Source organism: Canis aureus, chromosome 15 (assembly GCF_053574225.1).
Source record: "Canis aureus isolate CA01 chromosome 15, VMU_Caureus_v.1.0, whole genome shotgun sequence".
Classification (NCBI taxonomy): Eukaryota; Metazoa; Chordata; class Mammalia; order Carnivora; family Canidae; genus Canis; species Canis aureus.
Window position 1 is genome coordinate 39508479 of NC_135625.1, and position 16141 is coordinate 39524619.

The window sequence follows — 16141 nt, forward strand, 5'->3', positions numbered from 1 at the left end:
AAAGTTGGTGATTACTGCCTATAGCTTTACCTAACCAGGTTTCTTTTTTCTTTGAATAAACTTTATTTTTTAGAGCAGTTTTAGATTCACATCTTTTTTGGAAAAGACAGAGAAATGTTCATTTACTGTTTGTTGTACTACTATCTGAATGTTAAACAAAATCAAAGATTATATTTTATTACCTCCATCTGTAGACCAAAGATGATACCAGTGTGAAATTGTATAAACCCTAGATTTTTTTTTTTAATTTATTTACTCATGAGAGACACAGAGACAGAGAGAGGTAGAACACAGGCAGAGGGAGAAGCAGGCTCCACACAGGAAGCCTGACATGGGACTCGACCCTGGGTCTCCAGGATCACGCCCTGGGCTGAAGGCGGCACTAAACTGCTGAGCCACCAGGGCTGCCCTAAACCCTAGATTTGAACATCATTTGCCTGTGGGTGGGTTCCTTTTTCATCTTAAAAAGGTTTTAACTCTTTAGGGGAAAAACTATCTAATTCCTGTTTATTTATTAAGTCACTGTGGAATGTGAGGTGGGAAGATAGATTATGAGGTGTTCATGATGATGAGCACTTCAGGGTAGATTCCAACCATTATACTCAGGCATTCTCTGCCTTTTACTTGACAGAGCACTTCTTTTATCTTTTTTAGGGCTTTGTTTTTCTCAAATGATTAAGGACGGAAGTCCAGTTTTGTTAGTACGTTCGTGGTCAGGTGAAAAATGTAGGCTAACAGATCTGGTATTGATGGATTCCCATTAAAACAGCTCTTTTCCTCTCTTTGCTCTCCCACCCCCAGGACTCCTCATACCCCTATAGCCAGTCCGACCAAGGAATGAACCGGCACAACTTCCCTTGCAATGTCCATCAGTACGAGTCCTCGGGAACAGTGAACAGTGATCATTCAGATCTTTTGGATTCCCAAGTCCAATATAGTGCAGAGCCTCAGCTGTATGGTAATGCTACCAACGAACACCCAAGCAGTCAAGATCAGAATGATAATCTTCCTGAAGAGTGTTTATCTTCAGATGAAGGTACTCCCCCAAGTATTAAAAAAATCATACATGTGCTGGAGAAGGTCCAGTATCTCGAGCAAGAAGTAGAAGAGTTCGTAGGGAAAAAGACAGACAAAGCGTACTGGCTTCTAGAAGAAATGCTAACCAAGGAGCTTTTGGAACTGGATTCAGTTGAAACTGGGGGCCAGGACTCTGTCCGGCAGGCCAGGAAAGAGGCTGTTTGTAAAATCCAGGCCATACTGGAAAAGTTGGAAAAAAAAGGATTATGAAGGATTTAGAACAAAGGGGAAGCCTGTTACTAACTTGACCAAAGAACTCTTGCTTTTGGTTAATTAGCCCTCTTTTTGAAATGCTTGTTGGTGACGAGAAGCAATACATTCCAACTTTCCTTTGATTAAAACTTGAAAAACTGGTAAAGGACTTGAAAGAACATTTTAGTTATGAGTTGTTTTCAGTTTTCAGACCAATGAATGTAATAGGAAACTGTGGAGTTACCATTATTGCCAAGTAGACTCACTCCTTAAGAAATTTGTGGATATCTACAAGCTGCTTCTTATCAGCAGGAGGGAAACACGCTTTATGTAACAGGCTTATCAAAAATCGACCAGATGAGACTGGATATAATCTGAGGCAAACAGGCTCTGTTTTTTTAACCATCTGGATTACTTGTCACATTTTTGTACATTGTGACTGCTTTCAACATACACTTCATGTGTAAATTACAGCTTGGACTTTAGCCCTCTTGGACCTCTGTTTTGTTTTGTTATTTGCAGTTCATAAATATAGTATTATTCTCTACTTCTTGGTACGTTTTGTAGTAATATGTTTAATATAATTATTCTTGAGACTATATTGACAGCCAGATAGTATGGCAGTTCTGAATGAATTTATATCTTTTCACCACTTGAACATATTGCAGTGTGTACTGAGTTCTTGAGGTACATTGGCCCCTTTTTTGTATAGATCATTAAGGTAGAGTTTTACCACTTCTAGTTTTAATGTTAATACTAGAAGGCGAATTGGGAGATGGCAAAGGCACAGGAATAAATGTTTGTGGCCATTTTCTTTTTTGCTTTTTTATTGTATTTGGATAAAGATCCACCTTAAAATTGCCCTTCCCTATCCCTTAATTATCTTTTCACTACTGTTGCTTCCATGTAGAGCATTATGATAGATACAGATAAAAAAATTAAATGCCACAGTTAGTAGAAATAACTGCAAAAGTAATGTGACCACTTGGAAATGTACTTCTCTATCTAAAATAATTAGTTTCATCATGGGGATCCCTATGAGCAGATTTCAGCTCAGTTTATAATAAAAAACAATGAGGGTAAACAGAATTCATGCTCAGGGAATGAATCAGCCATAGTAAGAGTGGAAAATTTTCTTTTAAAGGTAGATTTGATATTTACCTTTATTTCCCTATGACAAATTGTTTTATTAAAAAAAGATGTTGGTTACCATTAATAATGGTCATTTCAGAGCCAGATTTAAGAAAGGGATATTGAAATGGTCTTAGTTGGGCTTGCTTGGGTAGCTCTATGCTATGGTGTAGAAGAGACTTAGGTAAATGGTAAATGACTTACTTTTTCTATTGGAAGTGAGTTCTGGTATACAGTATCTGTTATTGGAAAAACAGCTGTTTCTTAATAAGATATCTAAATGATAACTTTTTTCTAGACTATGAGGCCTATAAGTAATGATAAATCTGTCAGCCATCTCCTCTCCTTTTTTTTTTTTTTAAAGTGGGCTCCATGCCCAATGTGGAAGCCCTGTGTGGGGCTTTAACTCCCAACCCTGAGATCAAGAGTTGGCCATCCAACTGACTGAGCCAGGCACCTCCATCTCCTCTCCTTTTAAACAAAACCAAACACATGATGAGAAGAAATGGAGTAAAAATACTGGCTGGGTCTTACGGATGGGATGAGTGATTTTATAAGATAATATGGTGACAATTTTATTCTAGGATTTTCTTTTTTGGCCTAATACAGGAATGTTAAAAAAAAAAAAAAAAGGCTTCCTATGAAAATTAGAAAATTGTACTTGAAACTAAAAATTTAGAAAGGGGAGAACCTTAAAGCTGACTTAGTGAGACAGTGACTAATTCAGGAGAGAACACTGCTATTTAACTGAAGACCCAAGATACCAATTTCCACAAAGTCTCGATGTTTATACACACACACACACACACATACACACACATTATGCACATATATATGTGTGTATGTTTTTTAGCAGTTTTTTTTTTTAATTTTGAGATAATTTTAAACCTAAGGAGTTGTAAAATTAGTAGTTTCTGTATACTCTTCACTGAACTTCCCCTTATGTTAAATAATATCTTACATAACCATAGAACAATTGTCAAATTAAGAAATTAGTCTTGATACAATATTGTTAACTAAAGTAGAGATTTAAAAAAGTAGAGATTTTCTTGTTTTTTTCACTGATGTCCTTCTGTTGTTCCAAGATCCCATGCAGAATCCTACCTTGCATTTAGTTGTCATGTCTCTGTAGTGTCCTCCCAATCTGTGACAGTGTATGATAACACCTGATGTCACAATGTGTTTCTGGTGTTGTTAACCTTAATCTCTAAGGTGGCATTTGCTAGGATTCTCTACTGTAAAATTACATTTTTCTTTGTAATGACTAAATATTTGCTGGAGATACTTTGAGATTATGCAAATATCCTGTTTCTGCTTAAACTATTGCCCACTCATTTTCACATCCATTGCCAGATCTTGCTTGTGTCAGTTACTACTACTGTGGTGTTCTAATGGTGATTCTCTGTTTTTCTCAATCTTCTACATTTATTAATTGGAATTCTTCTGTAAGGAAAGGTTATCGCATTTGGATAAGTCAGGATTAAGTACAAACTTAGAATTTAAAGATGTAAACCATTTAAAATGATAACAAAAACAAATATCAAAGAAAGGAAAGCTAAATTGGTAATCTGTTTCAGAAAATATAATGAACTTAAGAAGGAAAATGGTATTTATGATCTGTGGGTTTGGTTCAATATTTGACCTAGTATTGACTTCAGATTGAATTTAAAATATTCTCGGAGTTTCACATATGGACTTTCTAAAAGTATCTTAATTTATATTACTTTGGGGATAGTTTTTGTCAAAATCTTGAATAAAGTTACCCAGACCTGGCATGTTAAACACAGCTATGTCTTCTTTATAATATGCCACTATTGTTTCATATATAAATGCCATATATATTTAGTATTTAGACAAATATGCCCTAATGAAGTTTCTGGATGATGGGTTATGCTAGTGTCTACATTGTTGGAGATCTTCTAAATGCCTGCCTTTTTTTTTTTTTAAAGATTTATTTCTCCATTCATGAGAGACCCACACACACAGAGAGGAGGCAGAGACATAGGCAGAGGAAGAACCAGGCTTCTCACAGGAAGCCTGATGGTGGGACTCGATCCCCAGACCTTGGGATCATGCCCTGAGCCAAAGGCAGATGCTCAACTGCTGAGGCACCCAGGTGTCCCTAAATGCTTTCAAAATAGATTTTGAAAACAGTTCTTTAGTGTTTTGTTTTTTAAGATTTTACCTATTTGTTAGGGAGAGAGAGAGAGTACAAGCAGGGGGAGAAACAGAGGGAGAAGGAGAATCGGACTCTCTGTTGAGCATGAAGCCTGACTCAGGGCTCCATCCTAGGACTCTGGGGTCATGACCTGAGCTGAAGGCAGGTATTTAACTGACTGAGCCACCCAGGCGCCCCAGTTCTTTACTGGTTAATGTAATACTATTAAAGGTAGGCAGATTTAAAATAAAGTTGAAGACTATAGATTACATTGGCATTTACAAAAAAGATTTTTGGGAAATGGATAATTGATGACTGGAATTATAATTCTATGTAAGTTATAAAGAGTCAGTTCTGTGACAAGGACCATGCTCCTGCTCCCAGTACCTTGTTCTCTTCTACAAAAGCAAGTACTTTCAACTGAGTCTTTAACAAATTATCTCCATATTTTTGTTGTTCTATTGTTTTTTTAGTTACTATTATCTTTTACTTCTAATCTTTATTATTTCCTTCCTTCTCCTACTTTTGAGTTTTGTTATTGTTTTTCTGGCTTCTTTGGGTGTTATCTCCATATTTTAATTTTTTATTTATTTTTTTAAAGGTTTTATTTTTTTAAGTAATCTCTACACCCAGTGTGGGGCTTGAATTTATAATAACCTAAGATCAAGAGTTGCACAGTCCACGGACTAAGCTAGCCAGGCACCTCTCCGTATTTTTTAGTGAACATAATTGTGCTTCTTTTGATTTACCAGAAGCCTCTACTCTATAGAGGCTGAAGGTTTAGGTTTATCTCTCTGCTCTTACCATACACACATCTCAGTCCTCATCCTCCGAAACTCAAAAGCTACTCCCCCCAATCTAGTTATATGATGATTTTGTTGTACATTATTATGACCATGTAAATGCTAACCAGAGCTGTCATGTTGTAAACTGTGATTACTCTACCTTTCCTGAACAACTCCCTTTTTTTCCCTGCAGTTAATCATTTGCCCACATACTTATAGCTAATTTTGATGTCAAACCCTCCATCATTTGTGTAAATCTTCTTTTAAGATGTTCAGATTGGGCAGACCTGGTGGTCCAGTGGTTTAGCACTGCCTGCAGCCCGGGGTGCAGTCCTGGAGACCCAGGATCGAGTCCCATGTCGGGCTCCCTGCATGGAGCCTGCTTCTACCTCTGCCTGTGTCTCTGCCTCTCCCTCTCTCTGGGTCTTTCATGAATAAATAAATAAAATCTTAAAAAAAAAAAAAAAGATGTTCAGATATGTATTTTATCAATTTCAAACTCCTGAAGTAGTCTACCCTGGAGCCTTCTGACTAGAGAACTGGTAGGTTCTGAGTGCATATTATCATTCTGGGATCTACTTACCCTGGGGATTCTCTTTGCTTCTCCTGCTGGTTTTCTGTTTTCTGTAGTTTGTCTTTTTCTTAATTTATTCTGTCAGTTAGGTAGAGCATATTCTCTGGTAGCTTCCTGCAAAAGGTTGCCTGAGAAATCGTTTTTTTACATCTTGCATATTTGAAAATGTATTTTTATGATCCTTTGTATAAAACCCTTCTCTCTGGAAGCTTGTATGATATTTTTGTCTCATGTTCTGAAATTTTCTAGCAGTATAGCTTTGGTGTGGGTTTTGTGCATTTTACTGGGCACATTTTACTCTGGAAACTCATACCCTAAGTCCTAAGACATTGTCTTGATTTTGTGTGTTTATTTTCCCCCTCCATCACCCTCATCTCTGTTAACTCTTTCTAGAATTTCTGTTATAGACCTCTTAGACTGGTTTGGTTTTTTTTAAGAGAGAGAGGGACAGAGTCGGGGAGGGGAGGACAGGAGAATCTTAAGCAGACTCCATGCCCAACACAGAACCTGATGCGGGCCTTGATCTCAATCCTGAGATCATGACCTGAGCGAAAATCAAGAGTTAGATGCTTAACCCAATGAGCCACCCAGGCACCCCTAGACTGGTTCTTTGATTCACTTTTTTTTTTTTTTTTTACTTTTTGCCTTTCTCCTGTACTTTGTGGGAGCTTTACTTGCCTTTATCTTCTAAATCACTGAATTTTACATTTCTGTATATTTTTAAATTTTAAGAATTTTTTTGTTCTCTATATTCCTTTATGGAATTCTGATTTTGTTTGCAGTTGTAGTATGTTCTGAGGATGATCAGTGATAATTTCTCAAGGTTTCCTTTTTACTAAATAATGGATTTCCTCCAAAATTGCTTTTTCCTTTCTTTTTTGATCTCTATCTTAATCATGCTAGAGATATTTTCTCCGATGTCTGTTAGTTCTTGACTGTGTTATACTGGAGACCTAAAATTATTTCTAGAAAATGCTTCCTATTTTGCTTTTATTTTTTTCAAAATCTCTGTTGGGAATAGCTCTTTTACATCTGAAATTAGGAAGGGAGGATTGTCTGAATAATTTTTTTTTTTCTTAAGATTATTTATTCATGAGAGACACAGAAGCAGAGACAGAGGGCGAAGCAGGCTCCCTACTGGGAGCCTGATGCAGGACTTGATCCCAGGACCCTGGGATCACAACCTGAGCAAAGGCAGACACTCCACCGCTGAGCCACTCAGGCATCTCTGTCTGAATAATTTACATTGCTGTGTGTAAATGGGAGATTTTATATTCAATGTGGCTTTCTCATCAGGAGTAGTGGGCACATTTGTTGTAATTAAATGTGAGGGAGAGGAGGTACCAGCTCAGAGAGTGAGGATTTAGGGGTTTCTGAGATCAGCACACATTTTCTGCCAGTCAACTCTTAAATGTCTTTATATTTTGCAATATATACTTTGTCTTCATAGGCTAATGTTAAGAATAGTATTGTCTAATAAATTATAGGACTCCTAGTTACATTTGGGTTTCAGATAAATAACAATCACTTTTAAAAACAAATACATTCCAAATAGTATATGGGACATCTAATAACTAAAAATGCCTGTTTTCCTGAAATTTAGATTTACTGGGGGTACTGTATTTTTTAAAGTTCTTATTTTGGATACTTGTAGATTCACCTGCTGTTTAATTATTTTTTTAAGATTCTATTTATTTATTCATGAGAGAGAGAGAGAAAGAGGCAGAGACACAGGCAGAGGGAGAAGCAGGCTCCATGCAGGGAGCCTGATGTGGAACTCCATCCTGGGACTCCAGGATCACGCCCTGGGCCAAAGGCAGGCGCTAAACCGCTGAGCCACCCAGGGATTCCCTCACATGCTGTTTTAAATAATGCACAGCTTTCATGTACCTTTTACCCAGTTTCCTGCAATGGTAATGTTTTGCAAAACTTACTGCAGTGTCACAACTAGCATATTGACACTGATATAGTCAATATACGGAACGATTCCACCACCACATTTATTCTTTCTATTGACACCTACTTATCCTTTCCCACCATACTAAACCCATGGCAATCAGTTTCCCATTTCAAGAATGTTATATAAGTAGAATTATACAGTTTTGTAACCATTAGAGATTGGCTCTCTTTCACTCAGTGTAATTCCTTTGAGATTCATGTGAATTGTTTCCTGTATCAGTAGTTCTTTTTTATTGCTAAGTCTATGATGTGGATACCACAGTTCAACCACTTACCTATTAAAGACATACAAGTTTCCAATTTGGGGCTATTATGAATAAAGCTGTTATGTAGATTCATGTACAGGTTTTTGTGTGGACATGGTTTTAATTTCTTTGGAAAAATGCCCAGGAATGCAGCTCTGGGTCATAGTGTAGTTGCATGCTTAATTTTGTAGGAAATTACCAAACTTTTCTAGAGTGGTTGCACCATTTTACATTCCTTCCAGCATGGATGATTTTCTTCACATCCTTGCCAGTATTTGATGATGTCACTATTTTTTATTTTAAGTGTTCTGATAGATATGTATCGATACCTCATTGTGGTTTAATTTGCATTTCCTTAGTAGTTAATGATGTTGAACATCTCTGCATGTGCTTATTTGCCACCTGTATATCCTCCCGTGAAATGTCTGTGTGGGTTTTTTGCTCATTTTAGGGGGACTTATTTTAATAAGCTTCCTATTTTAGAATAGTTTAGATTTATAGAAAACTTACAATGCTACAGAGTTCCTTTATACTCCACACTCTATTAACACTTTATTTTTTATTTTTTTTTAAAGGTTCCCTGGCCCTTTAAATTTTTATTTATTTATGATAGTCACACAGAGAGAGAGAGAGAGAGGCAGAGACACAGGCAGAGGGAGAAGCAGGCTCCATGCACCGGGAGCCCAACGTGGGATTCGATCCCAGGTCTCCAGGATCGCGCCCTGGGCCAAAGGCAGGCGCTAAACTGCTGCGCCACCCAGGGATCCCTCTATTAACACTTTAAATTACTATTGTACATTTGACACAATTAATGGACCAATAATGATAGATTCTCATTAAAATGCATACTTTCTTCAGATTTCCTTAGTTTTTACCTAACATCCTTTTCCTCTTCCAGGATCCCATTCAGAATACCACATCACATTTAGCCATCATATCTTCTTAGGAGCCTCCTGGCTGTGACAGTTTCCGATGACCATGACCTTCTTGAGGAGTACTGGCCAGATATTTTGTAGACTGCCTGGGATTTGTCTGATGTTTTTCCAGAGGTGTCTTTCTCATCATATATCAAATAACTTATACTATTGATGTTAACTTTAATCACCTGGCTGAGGCAGAGTTTGTTAGGTTTCCCTACCATAAGATTACTTTTTCCCCCCTTTTCCAGACTGTACTCTGTGGAAGGAAGTCATTATATACAGTGTCACGCTTAGGAATAGGGAGTTTTCCTCCACCTCCTTGAAGGTGTTTGTCTATATAAATTCCTTGGAATTTCTGCAAGGAATATTTGTTTGTTCTCCCATTTATTTGTCTAATCAATTTATATCAGTATGGATTCATAGATATTTATTTTATACTTTGTGTTATGATCTAAGATTACCGTATTTTGTTACTCAGATTTTCTGCTTTGGCCATTGGGAGCTCTCTAAGTTGTGTCCTTTAGGCTTACCCGCATCATTGTGTGTGGTTTTTTTAAACCCCCTCCCTTTACTTTCTGGCATTAGAAGAATCTCCAGGCTTATCTTGGATATTTCCTGTTCTAGTTTTAGAATCAGTTACTTCTCCAAGAAGCCCTGTTTCCTGCTACTGAAAAATGGTATTGAAACCAAACTTGGGCTCCACTGTCTTCACTGCTGAATTTTGAGAGTTCTTTTTCTAGATACAAGTCCCTTGTCAGATGTGTGGTTTACATTTATTTTATCCCAGTCTGCAGGTTGTCTCTTCATCCTTTTAAGAGAGTCTTCCCAGAGCAAAAGTTTTTAATTTTGAAGAAATCCTATTTATCATTTTTTTCCTTTTACGGATTGGACTTTTGGTGTCAAGTCTCTAAGAACTTCTGCTTTAACCCCAATTCCTGAAGAATTTCTCCTATTTTCTAAAAGTGTTATATTTAACATTTGTGGTTTGCTACATTTACATTGGCTCTGAAGGGCAGGAAAAAATTCTTCCTCTACTCTCAAGGTCTTCCAGCTGAACTCAGAATTATATTTACATGGGACAGATTAATATGAGAGAAAAAAACATGTTTTATTATGTGCACATGGAGGCCCAATAATGAAATAGAGACCTCAAGAAGTGACCAAGGCAGGCAGTATTTATACTTTTTAGACAGACAATTTTGTGAAGAATTGACAGGAGAAAGAAAACAACTTTGGGAGGTTCAATTAGGAATTCTAAGCAGAATTTGGGCTGTGGTAGTCAATTAGTAAAGAGTAACAAGGGTTTTTTACACAGCCTTCTTGGCTCTAAATTTCCCATCTTCAGATGATAAGAATGTCTCTTTTACCTCCTGGTACAGGGAGGCTACCTTTCACATGGGAGTCTTATTTCCTGCTTTCAGGGGACAGAGGAGGGTCTAAGTCTCCTTGCATAGCCTGTCTCTTAAGTAATTTTTATTTTAAAGATTTTATTTATTTGAGAGAGAGAGTGGGCAGAAGTAGGCAGAGGGGGTGAGGGAGAGGGAGAAATAGATTCACTGCTGAGCAGGAGCCTGAATTGGGGCTCAGTCCCAGGACTCTGGGATCATTACTGAGCCAAAGGCAGATGCTCAACCAACTGAGCCACCTCATTAAGTAACTTTTATTTTAAATATTCAATATGCCAATGTGGCCTATCATAGGGCCGCCTGCCTTTGGCCCCTACAGCTCAGTCTGACAACCCTAGCCAACAGGAAGTCTTGGCTTGATGGAAACCTCCAAGAGCTAATGGAGAGACAGCTTGCCCCACAGCTTAAACTGAAGTTCTCAGGTTATCAGCCTCCAGAACAGCCCTCATTGCAGGAAGACAGATATATCCTAAGGGAAGTAAAAATCATTTTCTTCAAAGTAAAAACATTGTACGATTATTAAAACTGAGGAGAGGAACTATTCAGTTGTGGCTATAAAGTAATACAATGGATTTTCATCAATGATTTATGGACTTAAAAATCACCAACTTTGGGTTGGAGAGAACATCACACTGGGGATCATTAAGGTTTCTTCTAGTTCTCTAACACTCTTGTTTTATAAACAAAGTGGTACAGCCAAAATTGTAACTCAGGTCTTCTCTTTCTTGATTTAAGTACCTTGCCTCATAGCAGCAGCCGGTATGTTCTTGATTAAAATGTAGATTCATGACCTCTCTGATTAAACTTTTAAAAAAAATAAAGATTTTTATTTGAGAGTGAACAAGTGAGCACAGGGAGTAATGAGAAGGAGAAGCAGACTCTCGGCTAAGCAGGGAGCCCAATCCCAGGAACCCATGATCATGACTTAAGTGGCAGGCAGGCAGGCAGGCAGGCAGGCAGACACTTAACCGACTGAGCCACCCACATGCCCCTGATGAAACTCTTCTAGTTAATCAGAATCTCTGGGTGTTGGATTTAAAAATCTACATTTTTTTTTTAATTTTTTTTTCTTAATTTTTATTTATTTATGATAGTCACACAGAGAGAGAGAGAGAGAGGCAGAGACACAGGCAGAGGGAGAAGCAGGCTCCATGCACCGGGAACCCGATGTGGGATTCGATCCCAGAAGTCCGGGATCGTGCCCTGGGCCAAAGGCAGGCGCCAAACCGCTGCGCCACCCAGGGTTCCCTAAAAATCTACATTTTAAAGAATCTACTTAGCATATTCTTCCATTCATTCAAGTTTGAGAATCACCCTCACAGCCTGAAGCCCTGTTCTTATTATTTTATAGTAAGAGCATCCAAGACAACTGTGGAGTGTTCTCAATTTGGGGTACCTAGCTGTCCACCAGGGATTGAGGACTCTTGCCCCCAAAAACTATGTATCTTCATACCAAATGCCTTCATAGGCATTCAACAAGTACATTGTGAATACTGAAATACGGTTTATTTTGGAAAGAAATGGGAATTCAGAATCAATGCCTAACAATTTTTTCAGCTTTGGATATGAAATCTAGTTGTCTCATGACCCTTAAACTCCTGCTTTTGCTCTTTAGGCAACTTACTGGCAATTAGCATTACCTTTTGTATTATAGCATGGAGTCAGCAACTGCCTAGCACCAGAGGCCAAATGTAACCCACTGCCTGCTTTTGTAAACAAGTTTTGTTGGGACACAGCCACACTCATCTGTTTACCTAATGTCTCTAGCTGCTTTTGTGTTACAACAGGAGACCTAATTAGTTGTGACAGAAACCTTATGTCCCACAGAGCCTGAGATATTTATCTGGCCGTTTACAGCAAAAAGTTTGCTGCCTCCTGCACTAGAGAATTCAAAGTAAAGATGTAGAGCTTGTGTCAGATTTTGCCTTTTAAGTTTTTTCTCATACATACAACTGCAAACAACAGCTAGTGAAATTAAGTGGGTTTTGAGTGATATACCATAAATATTCTCTTTTTCTGAACCTACCTACTAACTGAGCCTTCTTGGGAACCTAAAATTTATACTGCTTAAGGCAGTGATCTCAAAGTGTAGATACCATACTATCTGCCTCTAAATCATCTGAAGTGCTTGTTTAAAATGCAGATTCCTGAATCCTACCAAAGACCTACAAAAAGACCATTTCTGGAGGTATACCTAGACATTTGGTAACTCCTTTTGTAACTATCAATGTATTTGGTTCCTGCCTCTGTTACGACACTTGAGATATATTTGTTTACCTGCTTGCCTCTTAAGACTGTGAACTCGTTCAGGGTAGGTACTGTTATTCGTTACTTTTGTATTTCATGCCAAGGTGGGCACATTTAATTGCTGTAGTCCACGCATGCTGGATCACAAGATCAAAACTATTAATACTGCGACATGATTTGCTTTTTTTGCTGCTTTTGACATTTGCACTGTTGATGCAAAAGCAATGGTGGGTGAAACTACTGGCGCTTTAGCAGGAATTAAGGAGTGGAAATAAATTGTATTGTCAGTCATTGTATTATGCACTGCCATGCATTCATAATAAAAATGGTGCCCACTTCACAAGAATACTGTTCTTGAAGTAAAAATTATTAATTTTATTAAATATTAACCCTCATGTTCACGCCTTTTTCATATTCTGTGTGACAAAATAGCATGCATAAAACAGTCCTGCATACCCACGCACTCTGGTCTGTTGAGGAAAAAGCACTTGATAGATTATTTGAATCGCTAACTGAACTGCCTACTTTTTTTTCATGGGACATCATTTTTATTTAAAAGTACAACAGAGAAACTAGGGCTAGTCAGATTTACCTATTTGACAGAGCTTCTCTTGAAAACAAAGTGAGCTTGTCATTCAAGGAAAACAACTGACAGTATTTGTTGCCAATGATAAAATGTGACCTTTCAAGAAAAAAGCAGACTTTAGAGAACTTTTATTTGCTAAGAGCTTGACAGCTTAAAGGCTCTTCTAATGAGATCAGTGACAATTAAAAAAAAAATATATATATATATAGTATAATGAAATGTGTTAACATTTGGAAGACCGAATAGTACAGTGAGCTGATATTTTCCAAATCACTAATGCTTGATGTCATAAATCATGTAAAGGTAAAAGATCCATTCAAAGTGCAAGATAGACTGATGGATTTTAATGTATCAAAGTACAAAATATTCACTGATAGGTTTTTAGATTCCCTATTGCAACTAACCTTTAAGAAGCCACCTTTTGTTGAATTTTAGTGTAGTATTAAAAATAGTCACAATTGGAAATCCCTGGGGCTCAGTGGTTTAGCGCCTGCCTTTGGCCCAGGATGTGATCTTGGAGTCCCGGGATCGAGTCCCATGTCGGGCTCCTTGCATGAAGCCTGCTTCTCCCTCTGCCTGTGTCTCTGTTTCTCTCTCTCTGTCTCTCATGAATAAATAAATAAAATCTTTAAAAAAATAGTCACAATTATCTGAAGAGGCTATTAAAATACTGATTCCTTCTCCAACTACATAGTTGAGGGAAGCTGGGTTTTCTTCATATACTTCAACCAAAACTAAGTAACAGTTTGAATGCAGAAGCAAATACGAGAATCCCACAGTTTTCTTTTTTTTTTTTTATAAAAAAGTGGGGTATCCAACAGTTTTCTATTAAACTAGACATTTTTTTTAATAAAAGATTTTCTTTATTTATTTCCTTGAGAAACAGAGAGAGACAGAGAGAGAGAGGCAGAGACAGACAGAGGCAGAGACACAGGTAGAGGGAGAAGCAGGCTCCATGCAGGGAGCCTGACATGGGACTCGATCCCGAGTCTCCAGGATCAGGCCCTGGGCTGAACGCAGCGCTAAACCGCTGAGCCACCCGGGCTGCCCCTATTAAACTAGACATTAAAGAAATTTATAAAAATGTAAAATGCCATTCTTTCCCGATTTTTTTCATTTTGGGAAATAGTTATTTTTCCATGAAAAATTTTATTTACAAGAAATGAGTTTTTAATGTTATTTTAAATGAATTAGTAAATATTTAAATTTCTGTTTTAATTTCTAGTAAATATAGATATAACCTACATAAACAATACTTCTTTAGGGTCCTCAATAATTACAGTGTAAAGAATTCTTGAGACCAAAAAATTGAGAACAGCTGGTATAGAGGATATAGAGATTTGGAGACAGAGGACCTAAATTCAAGGTCTGGTTTTGTCACTTAACTAATTTTAGGTAAGTCCCTTACCTGCAGGCTCTGGAGACACTATTTTTCTGGCTCCATCACTTGCTGATAGTTAAGACTTTGGGTAAGCCATTTTACCTCTATAAATAGGGATAACTAGAGTCTGTACTTCATCAAGTTGTGGCGAGGACTAAATGGGGTCACACTTGTAGAAAGCTTGCAACCCTACCTGAAACATAGTAAGAGCTCAGTATAAATGATGGCTCCTGTTATGGGTCTATGATACTAGCTCGTCATCTGACAAGGTCCTAGAGAATGGGACAGCTCTGGCATTCTTTTTTTTTAAAGATTGATTGATTGATTGATTGATTTATTTATTTATTTATTTATTTATTTATTTATTTATTTATTTATTTATTTATTTATTATTTATTTATGATAGTCATAGGGAGAGAGAGAGAGAGGCAGAGACACAGGCAGAGGGGGAAGCAGGCTCCATGCACCGGGAGCCCGACGTGGGATTCGATTCCGGGTCTCCAGGATTGTGCCCTGGGCCAAAGGCAGGCACTAAACCGCTGCGCCACCCAGGGATCCCCTAGCTCTGGCATTCTTTATCCTCTCCCTGGAGAGCAGAAGCTTTCTAGGTGTTAAAAGTAAACTTGTGGCTGTCTGTGGCTGTGAACCTGTTAAGAGAATGTGTTACCAAAATTCGTTTTCCTCGATTTCTGAAGCAGTAACAAAACTGAAAGGCATTTTCTGAACCCTTGCCCTTTAATCTAGTTAGAAAATAGGCAAGTATCTTAATGAACACTCAAAGGATCTGAGCTCTTCCAGAAAACTAAATACTCAGGAGAGCAGGGCAGGGCCATGAGCTTCATGACTGTGGGAAATTCATTTAAACTTTTCACCTCAATTACGTCATCTTGTTTGGACAAAATTAACTCGTTTCCAACCTCTGGTGCAGCTTTTAAATGCGGTGGCGCTCACCTCTACATTTTTTAGACTCATCTTTTTGGGCAGCCTTGAAATCCTAATAAATGGAAGCGGGAGGGGGGAAAGACGCAGGGATAACTTTTTTCTTTGCAAATGCCAGGGGTGTCCACTTTCCCCTGCAGGCAGGAAGGGAAGCCTCTGCCGGCGCCCTACCGTCCTACTGCTCCCCAGGGACGCGGCACCTGCGACCCGGTCATCTTTCCCGGCCCTTCAGTGTGGTCAGCCAGGGTAGTACCGGGCTCGGCGCGCCTCTTTCCTCTAGTCTGCCGAGTGAGGAGGCGAGGCTGGCTGATCCCCAAGAAGCTCGCTTCCAGTCCAACTCAAAACGCTCCCTTACTCCTGGAAGACCTCATCCCCCACCCCCGCCTTTCCAAGTCCCCCGACCTCCCGCTGAGCTTCCGCGCGCCGACTCCCAGCGAAGGGCACGCCCCACGCACCGCCCACACGCCCGGCGCTTCGCTTCCCTGCCCGCAGGAAGGAGCCGCATCTCGCGCGATTCCTCCCACCTCTCGCGACACTTCCT

The 16141-nt window shown here is 38.6% G+C and overlaps 1 protein-coding gene across 4 annotated transcripts in view; it reads left to right on the forward strand.

The window, feature by feature from the left end:
* BAG4 (BAG cochaperone 4) overlaps positions 1–13040 on the forward strand; it is a 42594-nt gene extending 29554 nt beyond the window's left edge. For all 4 annotated transcript variants that reach the window (XM_077849170.1, XM_077849169.1, XM_077849168.1 and 1 more), the window contains one exon: positions 802–13040. In XM_077849170.1, the coding sequence (XP_077705296.1) occupies positions 802–1287 (486 nt within the window). In that variant the 3' untranslated portion in view covers positions 1288–13040. The remainder of the gene's footprint in view (positions 1–801) is intronic.
* Positions 13041–16141: the final 3101 nt, after the last annotated feature.